The 22,337-nt window shown below is 43.2% G+C and overlaps 1 protein-coding gene across 1 annotated transcript in view; it reads left to right on the forward strand.

Annotated features, from left to right (window-relative positions):
* Positions 1–22,058, forward strand: part of SLC30A6 (solute carrier family 30 member 6) — a 48,313-nt gene extending 26,255 nt beyond the window's left edge. The window contains exons 10-14 of the mRNA XM_018558845.1: positions 1,472–1,591; positions 8,456–8,558; positions 19,901–19,948; positions 21,142–21,210; positions 21,521–22,058. Of these exons, the coding sequence (XP_018414347.1) occupies positions 1,472–1,591; positions 8,456–8,558; positions 19,901–19,948; positions 21,142–21,210; positions 21,521–22,027 (847 nt within the window). The 3' untranslated portion in view covers positions 22,028–22,058. The remainder of the gene's footprint in view (positions 1–1,471; positions 1,592–8,455; positions 8,559–19,900; positions 19,949–21,141; positions 21,211–21,520) is intronic.
* The last annotated feature ends 279 nt before the right edge of the window (positions 22,059–22,337 follow it).

Consider the following 22,337-nt stretch of genomic DNA (forward strand, 5'->3'; position numbering starts at 1 on the left):
AAGCCCGTCCCTCGGGGGCGGGCGTGAGATGATCGCAAGTACAATCTGCCTGTCCAAGATGGGGAGATCGTACGTTTTTTAAATTACTTTACAACCCTCGCAAGACAAAAGTCTTGCGAGGGTTGTAGAGTGTATGGGCACCTTTACCCTGTGCAGAGATTTACCTGATTGGGAAAACAATCATAGCACCTGCAGGCTGAATGAGATCATCACTGGGGCAGGTTAACTATGCTGTTACCCTTTACACACACAGTCAGTAGCTGTCACCATGTGTTTTACCAGAAATAAACTCCGTTCAAAGCATCTGCTGTTGCAATCCTGGCCATTAAAGAAAATGTCTATATCAGTTGCTGCCATACCCAGACAGGAATGTAAAAAAGTTTACAGCAAGGCTGGCTGCTTACGGAGTCAGAGATCTTTCATTTCTATTTAGAGATTCAGCTTAATGATGTCTAAATATTGTTTTAATGAAAAGAAAGAAAAAAGGTGCAAGAAAATATATTACAAAACAGACATGAGCAACAGTAAAATAAAAGGGATTAAAAGTGAAAAAGTTAATTTCTCCTGGTCGAGTCTAATTTGCTTTAAGAGTAAATTCAATGTATTGTATCAGAGTCACTGGCTCTGAAGGTGCCCATACACCTTACGATTATCGGACGAAACTTTTCATCCGATGATCGGTCCGTCGTACGATTGTCGTACTACGGCCCCATCCTGCCCCGATTATCGCAAGGTTCAATCAGCGGTAGTTTAAAAAAAACACCTGGACGAATTGCGGTAATCAACCGCACTTATTTTCGTTTGCGCGTGAGCAGTTTTAATCGCACGACTTTTGACGGACGGAAACGCCAGCAACCATGCGAACATCGTACGATCGACCAAAGTTTTCAAACATGCCCAAATGGCAAAAGCCGTACGATTGTACAGTACTATCGGTCGGGCACTACATTCACACGTTACGATTGACGTACGAGAAGTCGATCGCATACGATTATCGTACGATAATCGTAAGGTGTATGGCCACCTTTAGAAACCTCACTCTTTCAGTATCCTTTAGTTTTAATGTGAAACGAGAAGTGCAGTTGCTAGATTCAACACCATTTTGTTGGCCATGGAGATGTTGCAGATCTAATAACATCCAAATAAATGGTCTGTCAGTAGGTGTGCGGGAATATTTTATTATGCTCAGTCAAGGCCACAGCCCTAATGCCAAGCATTCCTAATGCATCTATATTTCCTAATGCATCTATATATTTATATCAGACAAGGTTTCACAATCTGACAGCCAACATATTCTTGAGCAGAATAAAATGACAATTAGAGACCAAACATATTATGTACATCTCGATTAGCGGATCTAATGTGTTTTAAAACCAGCACTGAACCCTGTAATATCCATTAGGTGTGTTTGGTGTCTTATTGATTGGAATATTCTCATACATATCACACGATTTGTTTTTCTATTTTGCAGTTTATGTGGTATTATCCCGGGGCTGAGTAGTATATTCCTACCTCGGATGAATCCTTTTGTGTTAATTTACATTGCTGGAGCATTAGCACTCTGCATTACTTACATATTGATTGAAATTAAGTAAGTAAAGGCTTTTTTTCTAAACTATTTGTGTTTTATATTTTATGATCGTATTTATCTTTCCATGTTTAACAAATATTACTTGGATCAGTCAGGGCTTGCAGCCTTAAAATCATAACTGTTGTTCAGGACAGATATATCCAGATTGTTATCTGCGTGGAGTTTGTGTGTTTTCCTCTTGTCTGTGGGTTTCCTTTTGGATGCTTTGGTTTCCTCATAAATTCAAAAGCATTCTGTTTAGGGCTTATTTTCATAATCAGTTAGCTGATCATTAACTTCGATTAATCGGATAAAAATAATAAAATATATAAAATACACAAGTGCAGCGTTACAGACAAAGTTTAATTTGCAAATTTTTTGAAATCGCACTGCCCTGGAACGCAGGGCATTGCGGTACCACAGTCACGTCAGGTAAATGGACACCACACATCTCGAGCTGTGAAATCGCAAAAAACGACCATATCCAAAATTGACCATAGGTGATGCTTTAAAAGATTTTACCGCTCATCAGTTTAGTGTTAACAGTGATTAAAGGAGAACTATGGGGTCAGGGCTTTTCCCCATAGTTCTCTTTAGGGTAACGGGAGGACACAAACTAGCGTCCTCCCTTACCCTAAGCTCAGTATACCGCGAGCTACAGCTCGCGGTATACTGAGACACCGGAGCGGATCCCGACATTGATGCCGAGATCCACCCAGCTGCGTGAGTGACAGCTGGCTATGCCTATCTAGAGGCAGAGCCAGCTGTACCCGCCCCCTCCCCCTGTCCGTTCCGCCAGTCAGTGCTGGCAGATCGTAGCGGGGAGGGGGGAATCCAGCCCCTCCCCTGTCACGGCAGAGAGCTGTGACAGAATCGAGAGGTGAGTGAACGCCGGTATATGTCCGCTCACCTCCCGATCTACTGAGCCGACCTGTGACAGTCTCATTGTCACAGGTCGGCTAGAACTATGAGGTGAGTGAAAAGCACTCACCTCATAGTTCTCCTTTAATGGCCCTAAAAATATTGCTCACACTCTGACGTTCGCGATGATATGTAACAAGTGCGGTATAATGGGCGCAATCGAGGTTTTTGGGTGTAGGCTCACCTATCGCATTTTTGTGCTGCTACGTGGGGGTGGGGACTTTAGACTTTTTTTTTTGTGGGGGGTTTTTTGTGTAAATTTTATGACCAATTTTTTTTTTTACACTTAAAAGTGACATTAAAGTGGTTCTAAACCCCCTCGATTTTTTGCCTATATCTACTGCTATTAAGCAGTAGATATAGGCAAAAAGTAAAAAAAAAACGCTTTAACAGCGCTTAACACTTACCTTGTTTTGGCTTTGCGCTCCCGTCCGAGAAAACGAAACTGCTCCGGCGGCCGCAAGCATCTTGGGGCGGGCGCAGTTCGGATTCTCGGCTGGGAGACGAGCAGAGACGCAAGGTAAGTCTATGGACGCATGCACCCGCATGCAGACACCATTGGATCAGAAGTGCCTGCTAGCAGGGAGGAGTCAGCGCTGGATTGGAGAGCCGCCGCACCGCTGGAGGGACAGGTGAAAACATGGGGAAAGAAGAGGAAGATCGGATTAAGAGACACCATTTAAGGTAAGTGCTGACATTAACATGGGGGGGAGGGTGAAAAAATGTATCCTTTAATGTAACTTTAAGGGCAAAAGTCCCCCCCCCCCCACAGTGCTAATGTAAGGACTTACCGCAAATGATGCCTCTTAATCTGACTATCTTCTTCTTTCCTGTAGTTTTTAGCTGCAGCGCTGGTGCGGGTCTCCAATCCAGCGCCGACTCCACTGTCCTCTTCTCTGATGTCCCACGGAGTCCGTGCGGGTGCACGCTGCTCCATAGACTTACCTTGTGTCTCTCCTTGTCTCCCGGCCGAACATCTGAACTGCGCATGCGCCCGCCCCAAGATCCTTTGCGGCCGCCTGAGAAATTTTCAGATGTTCGGACGGGAGTGCGCAGCGGAGACACAGGTAAGTATTAACTCTTTGAAAAAAATGTTTTTATTTTTTTTATCGTTTTGCATATATCTACTTACTCCTTAGAAGAGGAGTCCAGGCTTCATATGCAATCACAAAGCTTAGGAATATTTCTCAGCAAACAGATACTTCTCATCATCCCCGACTCCTTACTGTTCACATCAATCATCTTATAGCACAAAATTTTTGGAGGAGAGCCCAGGCTTCATAGGCTATCACAGATCTGAGATAAAGTATCCCAGCAAACAGACATTTCTCACTATGCACTTTAAGACGGAAATCCAGGTTTCATAGGCAGTCACTATGCCCAATAAATTATCTCAGCATACTATTGTTTCCCACCAACTCCTTGCAGCTCACATCCGTCCTCTTCTTTTGTCTGACAGCTGTCCCCTGTTTCTGTAGCCATAATGTCCTTATTAAATGCCCACATGTATTTCAGCCTCACAACTGCTCCCTGCTCTCCTCCCGTCAGTGGCTCAGTGCAGATCTCAGTCAGGATCCGAAGTGCCCGATCTGTCCGTCACCTGCCCCCGGCTTATATACCTCAGATCGGGTTTCTCCGCTTTAATACCGCCAGCGTCTCATGGCTGCGGGACATAACCTAATGCACTTTGTTTATTAGTCTTTGCACGGGGCTATTAAATGTCTCCGTGTTCTTATGAGATTCACCCCCCACTAGGCCTTGACTACCCAGGAACTTTTTTTTTCTGCTTTCAGGGTAGTTCTCACAGAGGCTTTGTCCTCACTTTTTTTTTTCCTCTCCTCATTCCCTTTCTTTTTCTTTTGGAAGCTAATTGATCTCCTTTTGGACTCTGAGGGTCAATCGCTGTTTCTGGAGGGGGAATTGCATTGCCAACTAGTCACTCTAGCGAATGTTTACGCCCCTAATGTGGGTCAGATCGTTCTCTTTGAGGATTGCCTATCCAGGTTAGCCGGATTCACTGAAGGGTTGCTTATTTTTGGAGGTGATTTAAATTTTGGTCTGGAACCACAATTGGACTCTTCTAAGGGCAACTCGCATTTAACTCACTCCAGGCGTAGATGACAGGCATTTCTCCCGCTTCAACTCACGGATGTTTGGCACCTGCGGTTCCCAAGGAAGAGGGATTATAAGTACTATTCATCAGTTCACCACTCGTATTCCAGAATCGACTACTTTCCACTCCCAGGGCGGTCCTCTCTCGGGTAGTGGACATTTCCATTAGAATTATTTCCATGTCGGATCATGCTCCGATCCACCTCTCTTTGGAATTGGGCGCTCATGTCCATAGATCCTCCCTCTGGAGACTAAACGAATCCCTACTGCAGGACAGTGTGGTATCTTCAGACCAGATCTTTTCACTCAATGCCGCTCTAGGTCAGAATCCATTAACTTTGTGGAAATCCCACAAATGTTTTATCAGTGGAATTCTCATTAAGTCTTGTGCCCATCGGAAAAAATCCAGTTTATCACTGAGAAGATTGGAGCGTTTGAACTCTGCCATAAGGCTAACTCAGATGATGCCTCCTGGGCCAAGCTAACCAATCTTAGGATGAAATTGAATTCCTTAATGATGGATAGGGTTAAAGCACAGTTGAGGAAATGAAGGCGAATTTGGCAACAAACCTACTAGAATTCTGGCTAATGCCTTGAAACAGGCCAGATCTAAATCTTTTGTTTCACAGATTGTTTCTCATTCAGGCTGCCTACTCTCCACGTCCATGGACATCTATAAACAATTCAAAACATATTATATTTATTTTTATAATCTACCTGTATTGGCGAAGGGGCTGACTTACGGAACCCTGAATGTCAGCAATTCGTCAGTATTTATCCTCCTCAGGTCCTCCCACTAAGAATCCCTGGAATGTCCTATTTCCTCTGACAAATTACAGTTTTTAAAATCTATGAAACCTGGTAAGGTACCTGGCCCTGACCAGTATACCTTAGCTTAGTATTCCAGATTTAAGGATCAACTAGTGGGTCATTTTGTTGCAACTTTCAACACAATTCAGGAAGGTAATCTGATGCTGGTGGATTCTCTTAAGGCTTTAAATACTGTACTTTCCAAGGAAGGTAAGGGTCCCTGGAGCTCTGCAAGTTACTGGCCCATATCTCTGTTGAACGTGGACCTGAAGATTTTTGCCAAAATACTATCTAATAGGTTATTGACAATCTTCCCTGATCTGGTGGGCCTCAAACAGGTCGGTCGGCTTTGTCCCTTCCAGGGAAGCAAGGGACAATACAATTAGGTTTACAATTAACCCTGCAGGCTATCCAGTCCCTCCCACTGTCGACTGACACTGAGAAAGCATTCAACAGGGTTGACTGGATGTTCCTTCGCGAGACTTAATTACATATTGGGCTAAGAGACATGATGCTAGGTTGGATTAATGCTCTCTACTCCACCCCAACAGCTAGGGTCAAGGTGAATGATGATGTATTTGATTCTCACCCCATCAGTAATTGCACACTTCAGGGATGTCCTTTGTCTCCCCTATTAGAACCTTTTATACATACGATCCTGGACTTTCCTGATATATCTGGGATGCAGACACCGACTGGAAATCATAAAATTGCGGCATATGCCGACGATTTACTTTTCTATCCTAGGAATCCAGAAGTGTCGCTCCCCAACTTATTTACTTGGATCTCAAGCTATGGTGGCCTTTCGGATTTCAAAATGAATTTCTCTAAATCGGCTGCTCTGAATGTCTCCTTGAGTGATTGTTGGCTTCAGGGTCTTAAGTCGCGATTTCCTTTTCAATGTCCAGTTTATACTATTGTCCTAGTAGAATAGACATCTTTTTTTTCTCCTTAGAGAAAAACAAACTTATTTCATCTGACAATTTTACATTTGCATCAAGATATTTTTCTCTTCAATCAAGAATTTTCATTAACTGTCGAGCTATGAGGACTCATATTGTAGCTTCTGGATCAGCTGATCCTGTGCGACCCCTTGGAGGCAGTACCTGGGCCCTGTGATGCCGAAGTCGAAGGGCCTGCTTATAATATAACATTAGGTCAAAAGGCACTGCTTGTGGTGCTGTGCAGACACCCAGTGTACCGTGATACACTCACTGACGTAATCCTGTCCCTGAAGACTCTCTTGCGAGTATGCTCACTTAAATGTGACATTTCACTGGGTCCTGCATCGGCACTCTCCAGTACTTGTTGCTATGTTTGTTGACACAGGGTGCTCTCCAGACCACTACTGCTGTAAGGGTTTAGGGATTTTCCCTATATTTTGGAGCCTAGTGTGTGTGACTGTGTCTCCTGCCGATTCCCCTCTGTGGGATAACGATTGGAGAAAATGTGGAGAAAATGTGCTGTGTCACATTATATGTGTCGCACACTCTGTGACACAGTGCCACATTGGGATCTGTCATATGTGCCTGGAAGCCTTTAGTGCTGTGCTTCACACAGCTGTGTCACGTACATGCTCTCTGCCTCTTCTGCCAGCAGAATAAGGTAGTCTTACTGCCACAATATTCCTCGCAAGGACACAAGCTTTCCTCTTCCTCTACTTGCTAGTGTTACATAACAGTTGGCCATATAACTTCCCCTTCTTATGCAACTGGTTTGTAAATAACTGTTTCGTTGGGGGTTTCAAAGACAGCCTGAAGCATTGTCACTTGCTTAACTACACATGCTCCTCTGAGTCTTTTCTAGTTCCATCATGCCTGGCTCCATCGATATTATCCAGGGAGGAATTTTCTGCAGCTATGTCAGGTTTTATAAATAAAATTACTGCCATGATAGCTGCCTCAAATGCAAGGGCCGCAAGTGCACTTACTATGCCTTCTACTCCAGAATCTGTCTCTGCTAAGTCTGTCTCTGCTATGCCAGCAGCTGCTTCACCCTTCCTTCCTGATAGTCTGGGGCATCCATGGCAAGTATCAGCTGGAAGGGCAGAGGAAGCTGATCACCTCCGGGTTCAGAGCTGTCATTTCCTGGCCTCTGTGGCCAGAGAAGAAGTTAATATAGCACAATATGTGGCTCAATAGAGTGCAGAGGTGACATTAGGGGTCTAATAGAGAACCTATCACTTCCACTATGCTATCACATAGGGGTCTTGTCAGTTAAGTTGAAGAAAAAAGTTTTACAAATTAAAGTTTAATAAGAATAAATAAATGTTTTAAATGCCCCAACCACCACATACAGGGGCATTATCACAGTTAACTCGGAATTGATGAGCTGTAAAGGTACAAATGAAAAATGGACAATTTTAGTTAGCATAGTCTTTGGCCATTTCACGAACACACGCAAATATGAGGCTTGACATGTGTGGGATCTATTTACTTGACTTTGGTTATTATATTATGTTTAAGTGTAGTAGAACTTAAATGTATTTTTTACTGAACATATGGGTTGTGCGAATAGTTGTGCTAATAACTTGTGACATAAAAATTGCAACTGCCACCATTTCATTCTACAGGGTCTCTGCTTTCAGAAAATATGAAATGCTTTGGGAGTTTTAAGTAATCTTCAGGCCTAAAATGAGCATTTTAACGTGTGCAAAAAAATGTATTTTATTAAGAAGTGGACATCTCAATAAATGCATGGACCCAGCCATTTCCAGTGTTAACAAAACAGTGACTGTTCCTTTTGTGGACCCTTCAATATTTAACCACCTGCAGCCCCATAGTGCTATACCTGTACTTCCTCCTGTGGTCTCCTTGTTTGCTTTCAAGGACAGAACAAGTGCCAGGGCATAGAATGCATATTGGGTGCCCTTAACCAGAACAGAAAAACTATGTCTGTGTAGAATTAAAAGTCTGGAAAAAAATTATATTCCGGTGCATATATAGTATGTATGTGTGTTCTGCCCAATTAATTTCTGATCTTTTGCTAATACATGTGAGAGCATGTGCAGGGCAGTATAATTATTTTATTTTATATCTACAGCAACTATTTTGCCATGGATACTGCATCAGCTGTTGCAATTGCTGTGATGACTTTTGGTACAATGTATCCAATGAGTGTTTACAGTGGCAAAGTTCTGCTCCAAGTAAGTCATTGGATTTTGTTGGTATTACATCCAGAAAATGTTATTGCGTTCTACAGTACACATTCCCTGAGTTATGTCATTCTGGGAACTTTTAAACGGCTGTCCAGACAGGTAAAATTCCCAAAACAAATTGTTATTGATACACTTGCATTGCCTTTTCCATAGACACATCAAATCTTCTGTCTGGATTTAGATTGTTTTACTCTTACACAGTATAATATTGCATTAGAGTTTAAGAGCAGTACAGTTTGAGTAATAGTACACATTTTACAGATTAAGTGCAGAAAGCAAATCCAGTGAGGAGGCGTCCAGTCAAAGGCTAACTGTTTTGTTATAGATGTCTATTAGAGCGCATGAATAGGGAGGCATCTTGAAGTACAGTACTACATACAGTACTGTGCAAAAGTTTTAGGCTGTAAAGTGTAGTTGTTTTAAAAATAATGAAATCGTTTTTAAATGATCAATTAACAACCTACAAAGTACATAAACATAAAAAAAAGTTCTAATGAATATCCGGAATGTCGACCCTTTGCCTTAAAAAGTGCAAGGTATACCCATTAACACAAGTGACAAATGCAGGCTTACTCGTGTTATAGCATATATTAGGGAAAACTATCATTATCACATACTTACCAAAATGTTTCTTTCATGGCTCTCTGACATCTCATCATCCCCTGGAATCAGCTCTGCCCCCGTACCCCTCCAGGATAACCTCTCAGTAGTAATAATAGGCCCAAATTCTGCAAATGCAGGCAGGGGCGGACTGGCAATAAAAGATTATGGGGCCCCCATTGTGCTCGACCCATATACTAGCCCCACCCACGTATACATTCTTGCATCCCTCTTCCTACACTGCACCTCTGCAATTCTCTTTCTACACTGCTTCCCTCTGCACCCCCTGCATCCCTCTTCCTATACTGCCCACCTCTGCACCTCCCGCATCCCTTTTCTAATGCTTCTCGCATCTCCACCCCCCCTTCCTACACTGCTTGGCAGAGGTGAACACTGTAGGAAGATAGCTGCAGAGGGTACAGAAGTTAGGAGTGTAGAAGTGTTGGCAGAGAATTTGATGACTGCCACCCTCTTCCAACACTGGTAACTTCCACACCATCTACATCCCTCATATTGCACTGCTGACCACCATCTTACACTGCTAGTCCCTTCTAAGCTGCTCACTCCCTGCAGTTTACCCCATGGTAGGACTCCCGCTCCTGATATCATGGACTGTGGGTGCTGCAGGGGACGGAGCCAAATGTGCTGAAAGTCACCGGTCCTTCCAGCAGTTAATCAACACAGCACAGGTGAGCACATGGGACCCTGATAGGTCTGCTCAGCAGATGGTCCCACCCACTTGCCAAAGTAATAACCTCTCCTTCCATGCAGAGAAACCCCAGTCCCTGTAGGGAAGGAGGGCAGGAGCCTGCCAATCAACTTGTTACCATGGCAAGTAGTCGGGACCATCTTCCTTCACTACAGGTAGCCCGTGCTGGGTTCGGGCCCCCCCCTGCTGACTTGACGGCAGTGGCATAACCAGAGTTACGGTTGCTCGGGGCAAAACCAAAAAAAGCGAGGTCTATGAAAGAATGGTTCGCTCTCAGGAGCCCAGTGAATTCAAGCGTGGCACCGTGATAGGTTGCCACCTGTGCAAAAAGTCCATCCGTGAAATTTCCTTGCTACTAAATATTCCACGGTCACCTGTTAGTGGTATTATAACAAAGTGGAAGCAACTGGGAACAACAGCAACTCAATGGTATGCCACGTAAAATGACAGAGCGGGGTCAGCGCATGCTGAAGCGCACAGTGCGCAGAAGTCGTCAACTGTCTGCAGAGTCAATAGCTACAGACCTCCATACTTCGTGTGGTCTTCAGACTGGCACAACAACAGTGCGCAGAGAGCTTCATGGAATGGGTTTCCATGGCCAAGCAGCTGCATCCAAGCCTTACATCACCAAGTGCAATGCAAAGCGTCGGATGCAGTGGTGTAAAGCACGCCGCCACTGGACTCTAGAGAAGTGGAGATGTGTTCTCTGTAGTGACGAATCACGCTTCTCTGTCTGGCAATCCGATGGACGTGTCTGGGTTTGGCAGTTGCCAGGAGAACGGTACTTGCCTGACTGCATTGTGCCAATTGTAAAGTTTGGTGGAGGGGGGATTATGGTGTGGGGTTGTTTTTCAAGTGTTGGGCTTGGCCCCTTAGTTCCAGTGACGGGAACTCTTAAGGCATCAGCATACCAAGACATTTTGCACAATTTCATGCTCCCAACTTTGTGGGAACAGTTTCGGGATGGCCCCTTCCTGTTCCAACATGACTGAGCACCAGTGCACAAAGCAAGATCCATAAAGACATGGATGAGCGAGTTTGGGGTGGAGGAACTTGACTAGCCTGAGTCCTGACCTCAACCCGATAGAACACCTTTGGGATGAATTAGAGCGGAGACTGCGAGCCAGGCCTTCTCATCCAAAATCAGTACCTGACTTCACAAATGCACTTCTGGAAGAATGGTCAAAGATTCTCATAGACACACTCCTAAACCTTGTAGACAGCCTTCCCAGAAGAGTTGAAGCTGTTATAGCGGCAAAGGGTGGGCCAACTCAATAATTAACCCTACGGACTAAGACCGGGATGTCATTACAGCTCATGTGCATGTAAAGTCAGGTGTCCCAATACTTTTGGCAATATAGTGTGTGTGTGTGTGTGTGAGTGTGTGTATGTGTGTGTATATATATGAAGCAAAAGTGGAAATACTATATATATATATATATACAGTGTGTGTGTGTATACACACACTATATTTATATAGTTCAATGCAATAATGCATGCAATAAACTCAGGACTCTGCAATAATAATAACAAAAATAATAATAACAGGTGTGACACAGCCCCAGCAGCCCAACTACTTAGACCAGCAAGAGGAGAAGCAATAGCTGGCTCACAGTCATGGCCTCTGCCAGCACATGGTCACCCAGCGCTGAATCTGCGGTTCTTAAACCCAGTCTCTGCACGGTTCTGCTGCACGTCCTCCATCCCCCTGAGTTTGCTGCCAGTGTTCTGTCCAGGAACGGACACACATTGCTGCTTCTCCGTCCGACTGCCAGGTGGCAGAGATCTGCCCTGACGCACTCTGCGTGAGGTGAGCGGAGCCTTCGGGGCGGATCAGCATGTGCCGAAAACAAAGGAAGTTGCCTGGCCGGCGGCCTTCCCCCCTCCGGTTGTTAAACAACGGCCTCATGGGGCCCGATCCAGTACAGGAGACTGCTTTTACCCCCCTGTCAGTGACCTTGGCCAAGGGGCCCCTCCTGGCCGTGGGTTCTCGGGCAGTGCCTGAGTGCCCTTATGGTCAGTCCGCCCCTGGCTGCAGGAGGAGAGTGCAGCATAAGCAAGTATGTCTCATACCCAGGAAAGCCCATTAAAAAAACAATGCCACAGGAGAAGTAGCACTTGCTAGAAGTAGGCAAGGAGGATAGCAGTGGCAGAGCCTCCCCAAACTGAAACATATGGCCACCTTGCTCCTCTGCCACCACCAGTTATAAAAGTGCAGAAACCAGAAGGCTGTCCTGAGGCCACACCATGAAGCCCTGTGCCCTTTTCCTGGCACCTGATGCACTGGAGAAAAGTGATGCAACCAGTGTGGAAAGTAGCTGGAAGTCCAAGAGTGGAAAGAAAGGAGGAGGTGGTTCCCAAACACAGAGTGAACTGGGGCAGACATTTAACCTAGAGACTGTCCAGATCAAGGACATAAAAAAGCACACTAAAGGGTGGCGTTTGGGTCTCTTTTATTACTACTCAGTGGTTGTCCTGGATTGTCAGGGGTGTAGCTGACCTTAAGGTATGCTGGCATGAAATAAGCCAGGAAATAAATGTTTTTGTACTATATATACCATTTACCACACAATTTTACAGAAATATATTTATTTTGAGGACAGAGTATTAAGCTTGTCTATTCAGTATATCTCTCACTGTAGGAACATTTGATCACTTAAAATTGTGGGTCATTTCATGAGTATTATTGACTGTACATTACTAGTTTGAAAAAATAAAGTTATAATGACAAAAATATTCCAGAATATCTTACCTAGTGAGAAACATTGTCATCCCATACTCTCACTGCAGCAAGTCACCAGATTCCACTGTGCTGAAGAACAGAATGTATCCCCTCACAGAGCGATCGGGGTTTCCTGAGACATGCTTAACACACACATTATATGTACTGTATGTATGCTGTAGCCCATCTTTGGCATTGTTAAACAAAATTCAATAATAATGCAAAGAAAAAAAAGTTTAAAAAAATAGTTTTGGCACAAGTTGTAAAGTTTACAAGTTGTAAAAAAAAAAAGTCAACATTTATATTTACAAGGGAACACCTGCATATGTTAGGACAAAGCCAAGACTTTAGCTTCAGTACCTGAAGTTCTTGTACAGGAAGTGAATAAGAAGACAGGTTACCCCTAAAGCTGACCATACCACTGTTATATTAACAGTTAAATATAACATATTCCTCCATTCACACTAAATAGTGTGGATGGATGAATCTCCCGGCTGAGTCCTTTGAGTATTCTGACAGCGGCACACCAGCCGCTGTCAGGATACAAACAGTGGCAGCAGCTGACTGGCTGCCGTCACTGTTTTCCTGTTTTGCATCTGGCTCCTTTCATTCTCTGATCGAAGGATGCTGGGCAGAAGGGTGCCGACAGGGTAGCCCACTCTGCGAATTGGAAATTCGCACAGTGTATAGCAAACTTAAGTTTGTGTCTTGCTCCTAACAGTCTTAAGCAGTAGTACAGACCATGATATATCCCCTATTTACTATCAAGCAGTTTCTGAATGGGGAGAAGCCTCTGTACAGAGTGCTACTCCCCATTCAGAAACGAATGAGCAGAAAGTGATGTAAAGCACATCCTGTTCATTCATAACTGGGGACATATAGTACTCAGTTATTTACAAACACTGGAGTGATCAGCTGATCGCTCCAGCGTTTGCTCTGCACACAGAGGATCTGTATATATCACTGATATTTACCGATCCTCCGCCGCTTGGCCACACACAGAGGGGGGGCTCAGCCTGCTGCTTTTCCTCCGGGCAGAGGCAGCGGGGATCCGAGAAGTGAAGGAAGCGCTGAAGCCACTGGGGGGATGCGGAAGAGTGAGCCGCTGTCGCAGCTCGGCCATGCTGTCCGATCCGTGGCCGAGCGGCACTCTCTCTCCTCACCGCTCAGCCATGCTGCTGTGGCAGCACCCCCCTATCCCCGCCGGCTGAAGTCCTTCACTTCTCCTCAGATCCCCGCTGCATACAGATGGGGGAGAGCAGTGGGGATCCAGGGGAGAGGCCCCACTTCTCCCTGCTGGCTGCGCCCCCCCCCCGCATCTGCGCCCAAGGTGGCCCTAGAAGAGTACAGTGGGCATGTTCAGGCTACTTGCCACATTTTCAGTCAGTCACAGATGATGGTCCAGCCAGAACACCAAATTACTAGCAGTAAGGTAGCAATGGAAGCTGGGTTTTCTGTGTGTACTCCAAGGCTTATTTCTCTATGTTAACTGCATTATAGCTTTAGGACCAGCAATGAACAAATCAAATATTTATAGAAGATGGCCTAGCTATGTGACATTCTTAGAAAGTATGTGCCCTGACATACTGATTGGATTGAAAGCACATTCTTGCATTCCACTATCGTTTGACCACATTTTTGAGGTGGTGGTGAGGGGGGGGGGGGCGGAAAGGAGTCAGAAAACAAGCCTTACTTGTCACTGCTTTAGCCTCTCTGTTGCTTAGCATGCTAGCAACAAGTGTTTGAAAGGTTTGGTTTACTCTCACTTATAAGACACCTAAATATTTATATGATACATGAGTGTTTCCCAATTCTACAGGCAGTGTGTTTTAAGAGACTGCACATGTGATTATTATTCATGGGTGTAAATGGAGCATAGGTAATGGAATGTAAATCTGTTATGTTGCAATAGAATTGACAGGATCCCAGTACCAACCACAAACGTTGCATTTGCTTTGTAATTTAAAGATTAAGAGATAAATATTAAATAATGGTATCAAACGCTGTTTTACTTCTGCACTGATCATATGAGTATTACATCTCAAGGTATATACCAGATATATTCGATCAATAAGGTCAGTCATTGTGAGACTGAGATTATTAGATATGACCTGACTTTCTGTTGTTAAATACTGAAAATCATTTATTTTCAATAGATATTTTCTGATTCAGTGGCAGACTTACATTTTAAATACTTAATGAAATGGCTTGGGGACTCCAGGGTGGGAATATTTTGTTTTTGTAATCATTTGATTTTGTCTAGTGGTCTTATGATTCTATTTTACATCAAATAGATTTTTTGTAAGAGAGTTGAAATAAAAGTAGTGTGTGTGTGTGTGTCCGTATATGAGAGGTTTTTTTTTTTTTTTAACATGTAAAATGTAAGATAAACAAGTAAAATAGATGCTTGTTTCTATTTATAATTTGTACATTTGTAATTATATGCACAGCCATATTTGCTCATTACATGCACATGCTCTGCTTCCTGGTTTGCAGTGTTGGGCTTTACTGGTTCTTCTAACACAGCAAGTTTGACTTTGCTAACTCATTGAAACAATGCATTCCCTTTGCGATTGATATCTCATGTCAGTAAGTTAGACATTAGTAATTGCAAGTTATTGGGAGCAGCATATAGTGGCTATTGTACAAATCTCTATATTTAATACAATAACTTGTATTGATATGAAACAAATATTATAAATGTATGTAAAAGTGTTCAGTTTATCGTTTATTGAGGGACACAGGACAATAGTAATTCTTAAACACTTGGGTTATACTGCACCTCAGCATCAGCTGCTAAAGTTTGTGTGTAAGCAAGGTCTTGCCTCTCAGACCTAGTTGTCTTCTGCTGCACCATGCAACAGGCCACTTAATAGGCATGCAGAGGATAGTTCTGCTGCAACAGGTGACCTCAGTCCCAGAATGGTGCAATGCCCGCAATTTGGATCCAGAGATCCCTATTGCTATAGGGTTGTCCTCATTGGAGTCATATGTAGCTGCACAGTGGAAAGCTAAGACTTTCATCTGTCTACAAGACTGATAATATATTCACCTTGCAGTGTGACTAAGGACCCTATTGATGCAGACTCAGAACCTTCCTTACAAGGAGTCCTTGATACCTTTATACAGTGCATTCTGATCTGCAAATTGAGGACTGTCCTGTTGTTCCAGGCATAGGGTCTTTTTAGAGTTGTTATTCCTAAGACCTTCCTCATACACCCAGTATGTAAATTATTCTTCTATGAGGACTGGGAGTGACCTGTAGAGTCATGGCTTCATCCTGTCAGTGTGAAGAATCCATTTCCCTTTGAAAGGGAATTGATTGACAGCCATTGTAGACGTTTCAGTCATTCACATCTAGAAACATACTTTTAAACCGGTAGATGTTTTTACCTTTTGGGGATTTCATTATTAAATTCCCTTACATAGGTCTCAGTCTGAGTCATCTAGTATATCTGTTCATCCCTTATTGGGTGTGACTCAGATTTGTGAATCAATTTCATTATGGATTGACTCTACAACGAGAACATTCTATCCTGAGGTTAAGCCCTCACGCCCAGGAGCTTTTGCATCAATTTTCTGGAGCCCTGCATTTCAGCTGCCATGGTTTCTCTAAGATGGTGTCTTGCATGGGTGTTTTATGTGTTCAGATGCATAGGGCACTATGACTTCATGCCTGGACTTCAGAGGATATGCAAAAGGAACATTTGATCTACTCACCCTTTTTAAGAGTATGTTCCTCTTTGGTTCTGACACAGCTTTTCCTGATGCTTCTAGGGATGTTTATCTGCCTTAACACAGAATAGCTTGGGATGGGGACAGAAGATGCCTATTCTTCTACTACTACCTTTATAGTAGTACCTCGTAGATGATCACAGTCTACCCCCCCCCGCCCCCCCCCACTCAAACTACAAATCTTAAAGCCCAAATCCTCTGGTTCATCTGCTCAACCTTTCACATAAAACTTGCCTATCTAGTTTTACATGTTAGAGTTTTTTGTTTTGCACACCTTGAGATACATAGTTACATAATAGTATTTGAGGTTGAATAAAGACACATGTCCATCAAGTTCAACCTTTGTGTGCGTGTGTAATGAGGCTCTGTGTGATCTAGCAACAGTACCTGTACCCCTGTATGTTATGGTCTCTGAGCAAGGTATCTAACCTGCTACCACTTTCCTCTGGGCCTGGGCCCCTATTGTCCTATGAGAGCCTGACTCTTCTAAATACTCAGGATTACACCCTTACCCCCAGCACTCATGGATATGTCTACCTTTGTGCCAGGTGATTTTATTAGTCTCACTATCATGGAATGCCCTAAATCCCTTTACCAAATAGTCAGTTTCCTCATTATTATTATTATACATGATTTATATTGCGTCAACAGTATGCGCAGGCTTCATTTACACTGGGCGATTTGGGATTCCTGCGGCAGGAACCTACGGATTCCTGATGCAAGAATCCCAGATTGCCTGTTTAGATGTGGCCTCTGTACCCATTCAAGTTAATGGCCAAGTGACAGCGGCCGCATCTGTAAGCGGCAGGCCGCATGTAAGTGTATGTGATATGATTCCATGTGGTTAGAAATAGATCACAGTCACTGGATACAGGATAGATGCACCCAGGGGCAGTGATCTTTACCAAACAGCATGTAATTGTATCAAGTACAATTATATGCTGACTGCTGTTTAAAGATGCGGCTGCTGTCATCTGGTCATTAACTTGAATGGGTAGAGCAGCCTCATCTAAATGGGGCATCTGTAAGTTTCTGCCGCAGGAATTCCACATCTCCCAGCGTGAATGAGTGTTAACTCTGGAAATCTTTGAGGGACATAACCCTCTTCTTGCTCCTGTCAAGGCTAATTATTCTAGGTGTCAGCACGTAGATTCTCCTCCTGGTTCCTATTGGGAAAAAGCCTTTTGCCCATTACAGCGCTCCTTTTCATGATTTGCTGATGACCAGGCAGTCTTGGCTGTTTCCCTGAGATCCCTGACACACCTTTGCGCATGAACTGAAAGGTCTCCTCCTCACCTTTCTGATCCTTATGCCTTTGTAGCTAAATTACTCTTTTAAATGGGTGTTGTGATTCTCCTCACCCTCTTGAAGGGATTGGGATTCCTGCCCCTCTTTAATTCTAGTCATTATTCTCTCCCTTCCTCCATGTAGAATTCTTTGAAAGAGTTGTCGTAAAGAATATAGTTCTTTCCATGAACAATAAAAACATTACCCCAACCTTCCTCATGTGACCCAAAGCATAAGCAAAGCATCACATCACATGGTCTTTGGCTTTGGCTAAGATTTTTTACTTCATTAGACACTGCAGAAAGTCTATTGATTTCAATCATAAAGACTGGTAGACATGCAGTAAAATAATAGGATCAGCAAGGCACAATCATTATGCAGCACTGCTAAGCAGGAAGCGGAGCCTGTTTATGTAATGAGCAAAACTGGTTGCTCCATGTAATTATATAATTAAGCCAAAACACAGAGACACTTTTTTTTAAATACACAAGCACAAATGGATTCCATTAAGTGGATTTATTTCACATATCCATTAAAAAATTGTTTAAAAGGTCATGGTTCACCATGCAAATGCTATTGCTGTGTGAGTAGAAGGCCCCATTCACACCTATGTTTAAGCTTGATTAGGGATTCCTGTGTCACAAACTTTTGTTTCCCTGCAGCAGGAATCCCTGATTTGAATGCTGCATTGTATGTAATCCATGCGGTGTGCCAGCATTTAAATGCAGCTACTGTCCTCCAATCATTTTCTTGAACAGGTGACAGCTGCAACTTATAAACAGATATAAGGGATTCCTGCTGCCTAGAATGACACAGGAATTCCTAATCACACCTAAACATATAGGTGTAAATTGGGCCTTACGCTCCCAGATTCCACAATGCAAAGCAATTTTCCAGCTCTGAGACAACAATCTAAGCATCACTAGATTGAAAGTGATCATCACTAGAGCAGGTTAACTGAGCATTTAACATTATACATACACACACAGTAGCCACTGCCACATGTATTAATGAAACTCTCGCTGTTCGCAGCATCTGCAGTTTTGCGACTGATTATTTAAAAGAAATGTCCGTATCATTCACTGCCACTCCCATACAGGAATGTAACAGAGTGTACAATATGGTAGCTTTCTTCAAAGAGGCAGAAATTCTGATTAGAGCATTCAATGCAACTATTTTTATATATCGTTTTAATAAAAAAAATAAAAAAATAAATACAGTGCAAGAAAATATTTACAAAAAGCCAAAGTAAAACAAAAGGAATTAAAACTGAAAAACACTTAAGCAAATTTTGCCTGTTCTTTGGTTTCATGCAATTCATGTGCACAGTAAGGCCAAGCTGATATATCAGAGTCACTGGTTCTCAGAAATGTGACTCTCTAAGATTCTTTAGTAGTATCAATCTCAAACGATAACTGAACGTGCCAGTTGCATCAGATTTTTGTTGGACATTAGGAGGGTGTCACATATCCAACTACACAAATCAAAGGGTGCTGAAGGGGACAAGAGATAATTTTATTTTCCAGCAGGCATCATTACTGCCAATATTTCTAAATACATCTATATTTCCATCTGACAAGGTTTTACAATTTGACAACCAAATATGATATGGATCTTATGCACACCTCACTTAGGAGGTCTAATATTTCCCATTAGTTGTCTGGACCTTGTAATATAGGTTTGTCTGATGTCTGACTGATTGTCATCGTTCCATACATCAGTGTAACCATTTTATTAATGTAATTCCATTACCGTAGGAGCAATGAAATAATAAGTAATGCTGAAAGTTGGAGGTTTTTACTGACACCTTCTTTGACTGCCCACCACAGACTTTAAATTGAAATCCAACCCTTTCCGTTACCAACTTGTGAATTTTGAGGAAACTTAGGTTGGCACTATGTTTAATACGACATCCCTAACCCCCCAACTCCGTTTAGGGGTCATCAGACCTCATTATTGTCACAGTGAATACTTGATTTGATGTGTTGTAAGTGCGTCAAACTATTGGGGCAGATTCACACTTATGCAGTGCGTTGTGGTGTGAATGGGCTACCAACGCACAGCAATGAATATTAAAACACCTATGACACTTATTTTACGATGCAATTCACAATAACGTAAGCATATGCTTTGTGGTGCGTTGGCCAGGACAGTACTGTGCTTTGAGGTCATATACAGTGCATAGGTCTGAATAAGCCCTTAATGAGAAAACCAGAGGATGTAAAAACATTTATGTGCATTGACATGTAATTCCTGTTGTCTTTTTTTCTTCTAAAGACTACACCTCCTCATGTGATTGGCCAGCTAGACAAGCTGCTCCGAGAGGTATGTAAACTCAAATTGCGGGAAAACCATATAATATTATTATTATACAGGATTTATATAGCGCCAACAGTTTGCACAGCACTTTACAACTTTACAATATAAGGAAGACATTACAATACAATTCAAGACAAAATGGTAAGGAGGGCCCTGCCCACGAGGGCTTACAATCTAAAATATATATAAACTGTATCTACATTTCAACCATTTATACATTAAATTAATGTTGCCCTAAGTAAGGAAATAGGAACATAGTCTATTAAGTGTTAAAGTGCCAGATCATGACCCGCTGCCCGGCTTCCTGATTGCCTGTGAAGCCGGTGTTCTAGCGAAAGAACACTGGCTGCAGAGGCTGCCTGGCTTCCTGACCAATCAGTAAACCAGGCGGCGAGTCATGAAGTGACGTCCAGCTTACTCAAGTGAAGCTGGCTTCCTAGCCAATACGGAAGCCGGGTGGCACATCATGATCCGCCTCCCAGCTTCCTGATTGGTCAGGAATCCATGCTGCCTAGAAACAAGTGAAGCCGGTTTCCTAACCAATCAGGAAGCCGGGATGCGAGTCATGACGTGCCACCCAGCTTCCTGCTGGGTTAGGAAGCCAGGCTGCCAACCAACAAGTAAAGCTGGCTTCCTAGCCAATCAGGAAGCCAGGCGGCATGTCATGACCCACCTCCCGGCTTCCTGATTGGCTAGGAAGGCGGCTTCACTTGTTCTTAGGCATCCTAACTTCATGACCAATCAGGAAGCCAGGAGGTGGGTAATTACGTGCCGGCTGGCTTTCCGATTGGTTAGGAGGCCAGGCTGCATAGCAACTAGTGAAGCCGGCTTCCTAGCCAATCAGGGAGGCGGGTCATAACCCACCACCCAGCTCCCTGAGTGGAAGGGAAGCCGGCTCCTTGCTCCCTGGGCACTGCTGGTCAGGGGGAGATGTCCCTTTGACCGGGAGTTCCGGTATCGGAGGTAAGTGTCAGAGTATTTGGGCGAGTACAATTACTCGACCAAATACTCAGTACCGATACTAGTATTGGTATCGGTGCATCCCTAGTTTTAACTGTAGTCCTTGTCTGTGGCCCTGGGACCCGTCGAATTTAGAAGTCCTTTATATAATTATTTTTTTTCGGGGTGTATTCATATGCCTAAGGTCTGAAACTGGCTAATGATTTTACTTTGATTTTGTTAACTTTCCTGTTGAACAGGTCTCAACTCTGGATGGGGTTTTGGAAGTCCGTAATGAGCATTTTTGGACTCTTGGTTTTGATAGCATGGTATGTATATGATAGTTTGGATATTTGCAGGACTTTGTTATGGAAAATGATTTTCTTAGCTTTTGTAAAAAATTAGGAATGCAACACTCGACTGACAACTTAGGACAAAATTGGTCACACTTATACAGCTGTTGCAAAAATTGATAATACAACATAACAAACTCTATCACTAGATTGAATGCAGCAATTCAGCTAATGAAGGGAGGTATCAAACGTAATAGGGGTCGGTGCTGATGGGCTAGGAATAATTCAAGAATACCCTTTAACAGTACAGTAACTATTAACCTCTTTTACCTCTTGTACCTTTCAGGCAGGGTCAGTCCACGTCAGGATTAGGAGGGATGCCAATGAGCAGATGGTACTCGCTCATGTCACAAACCGACTCAGCACTTTGATTTCAACTCTGACTGTGCAGATCTTTAAGGATGAATGGGCAAGGCCAGTATTGTCTTCTGGTGCAATGCCACCCAATATGTTGAACATCCCTGATCATCACATTATTCAGATGCCATCTTTGAAGACATCCAGCGATGAATTAAGCCCAATGACCTCCACACCATCCAAACCGAGCAGTCCACCTCCAGAGTTTGCCTTCAATACACCAGGCAAAAACATCAACCCTGTCATTCTTTCAAATACACAAACAAAGCCATATGGCCTCGGACTTTATGGATCTTCTTCATATGGTGGTACATTTAACCAAGGATTTGGGGTGCCTGGTCTTGGCAGCACACAGGGTTTGCGAACTGGTTTTACTAATGTTGCCAACAGATATGGAACATACACTCCATCACAGACATCTCAGTTCAAACAATGACTGCAGTTGTGTTTGAGAGTTTCTCACCTATTTTTTGGTCTTTGTTTTGTAAAAAAAACTATCTATACCATGTTGCAAGGAATCTCTTTGCTATCAGAACCTAAAATGATCTTGTGCCTGTATACCACTGATACATTCCTTATGATATTTTCTCAATTGTGAATATTCTCTTTTCCTTAAAGCGCATATCTGAGCAACACATTCAGTACATCTCTGAAATATATGAAAATGTTTCCATGTTTTATTACTTTAAAAAGATGCATAAAAATACCTGTTGATTTGCCAGACATTCAAACTTCCTGCTTGATCT

The sequence above is a fragment of the Nanorana parkeri genome, unplaced genomic scaffold (assembly GCF_000935625.1).
Source record: "Nanorana parkeri isolate BGI_ZX_2015 unplaced genomic scaffold, ASM93562v1 scaffold363, whole genome shotgun sequence".
NCBI lineage: Eukaryota > Metazoa > Chordata > Amphibia > Anura > Dicroglossidae > Nanorana > Nanorana parkeri.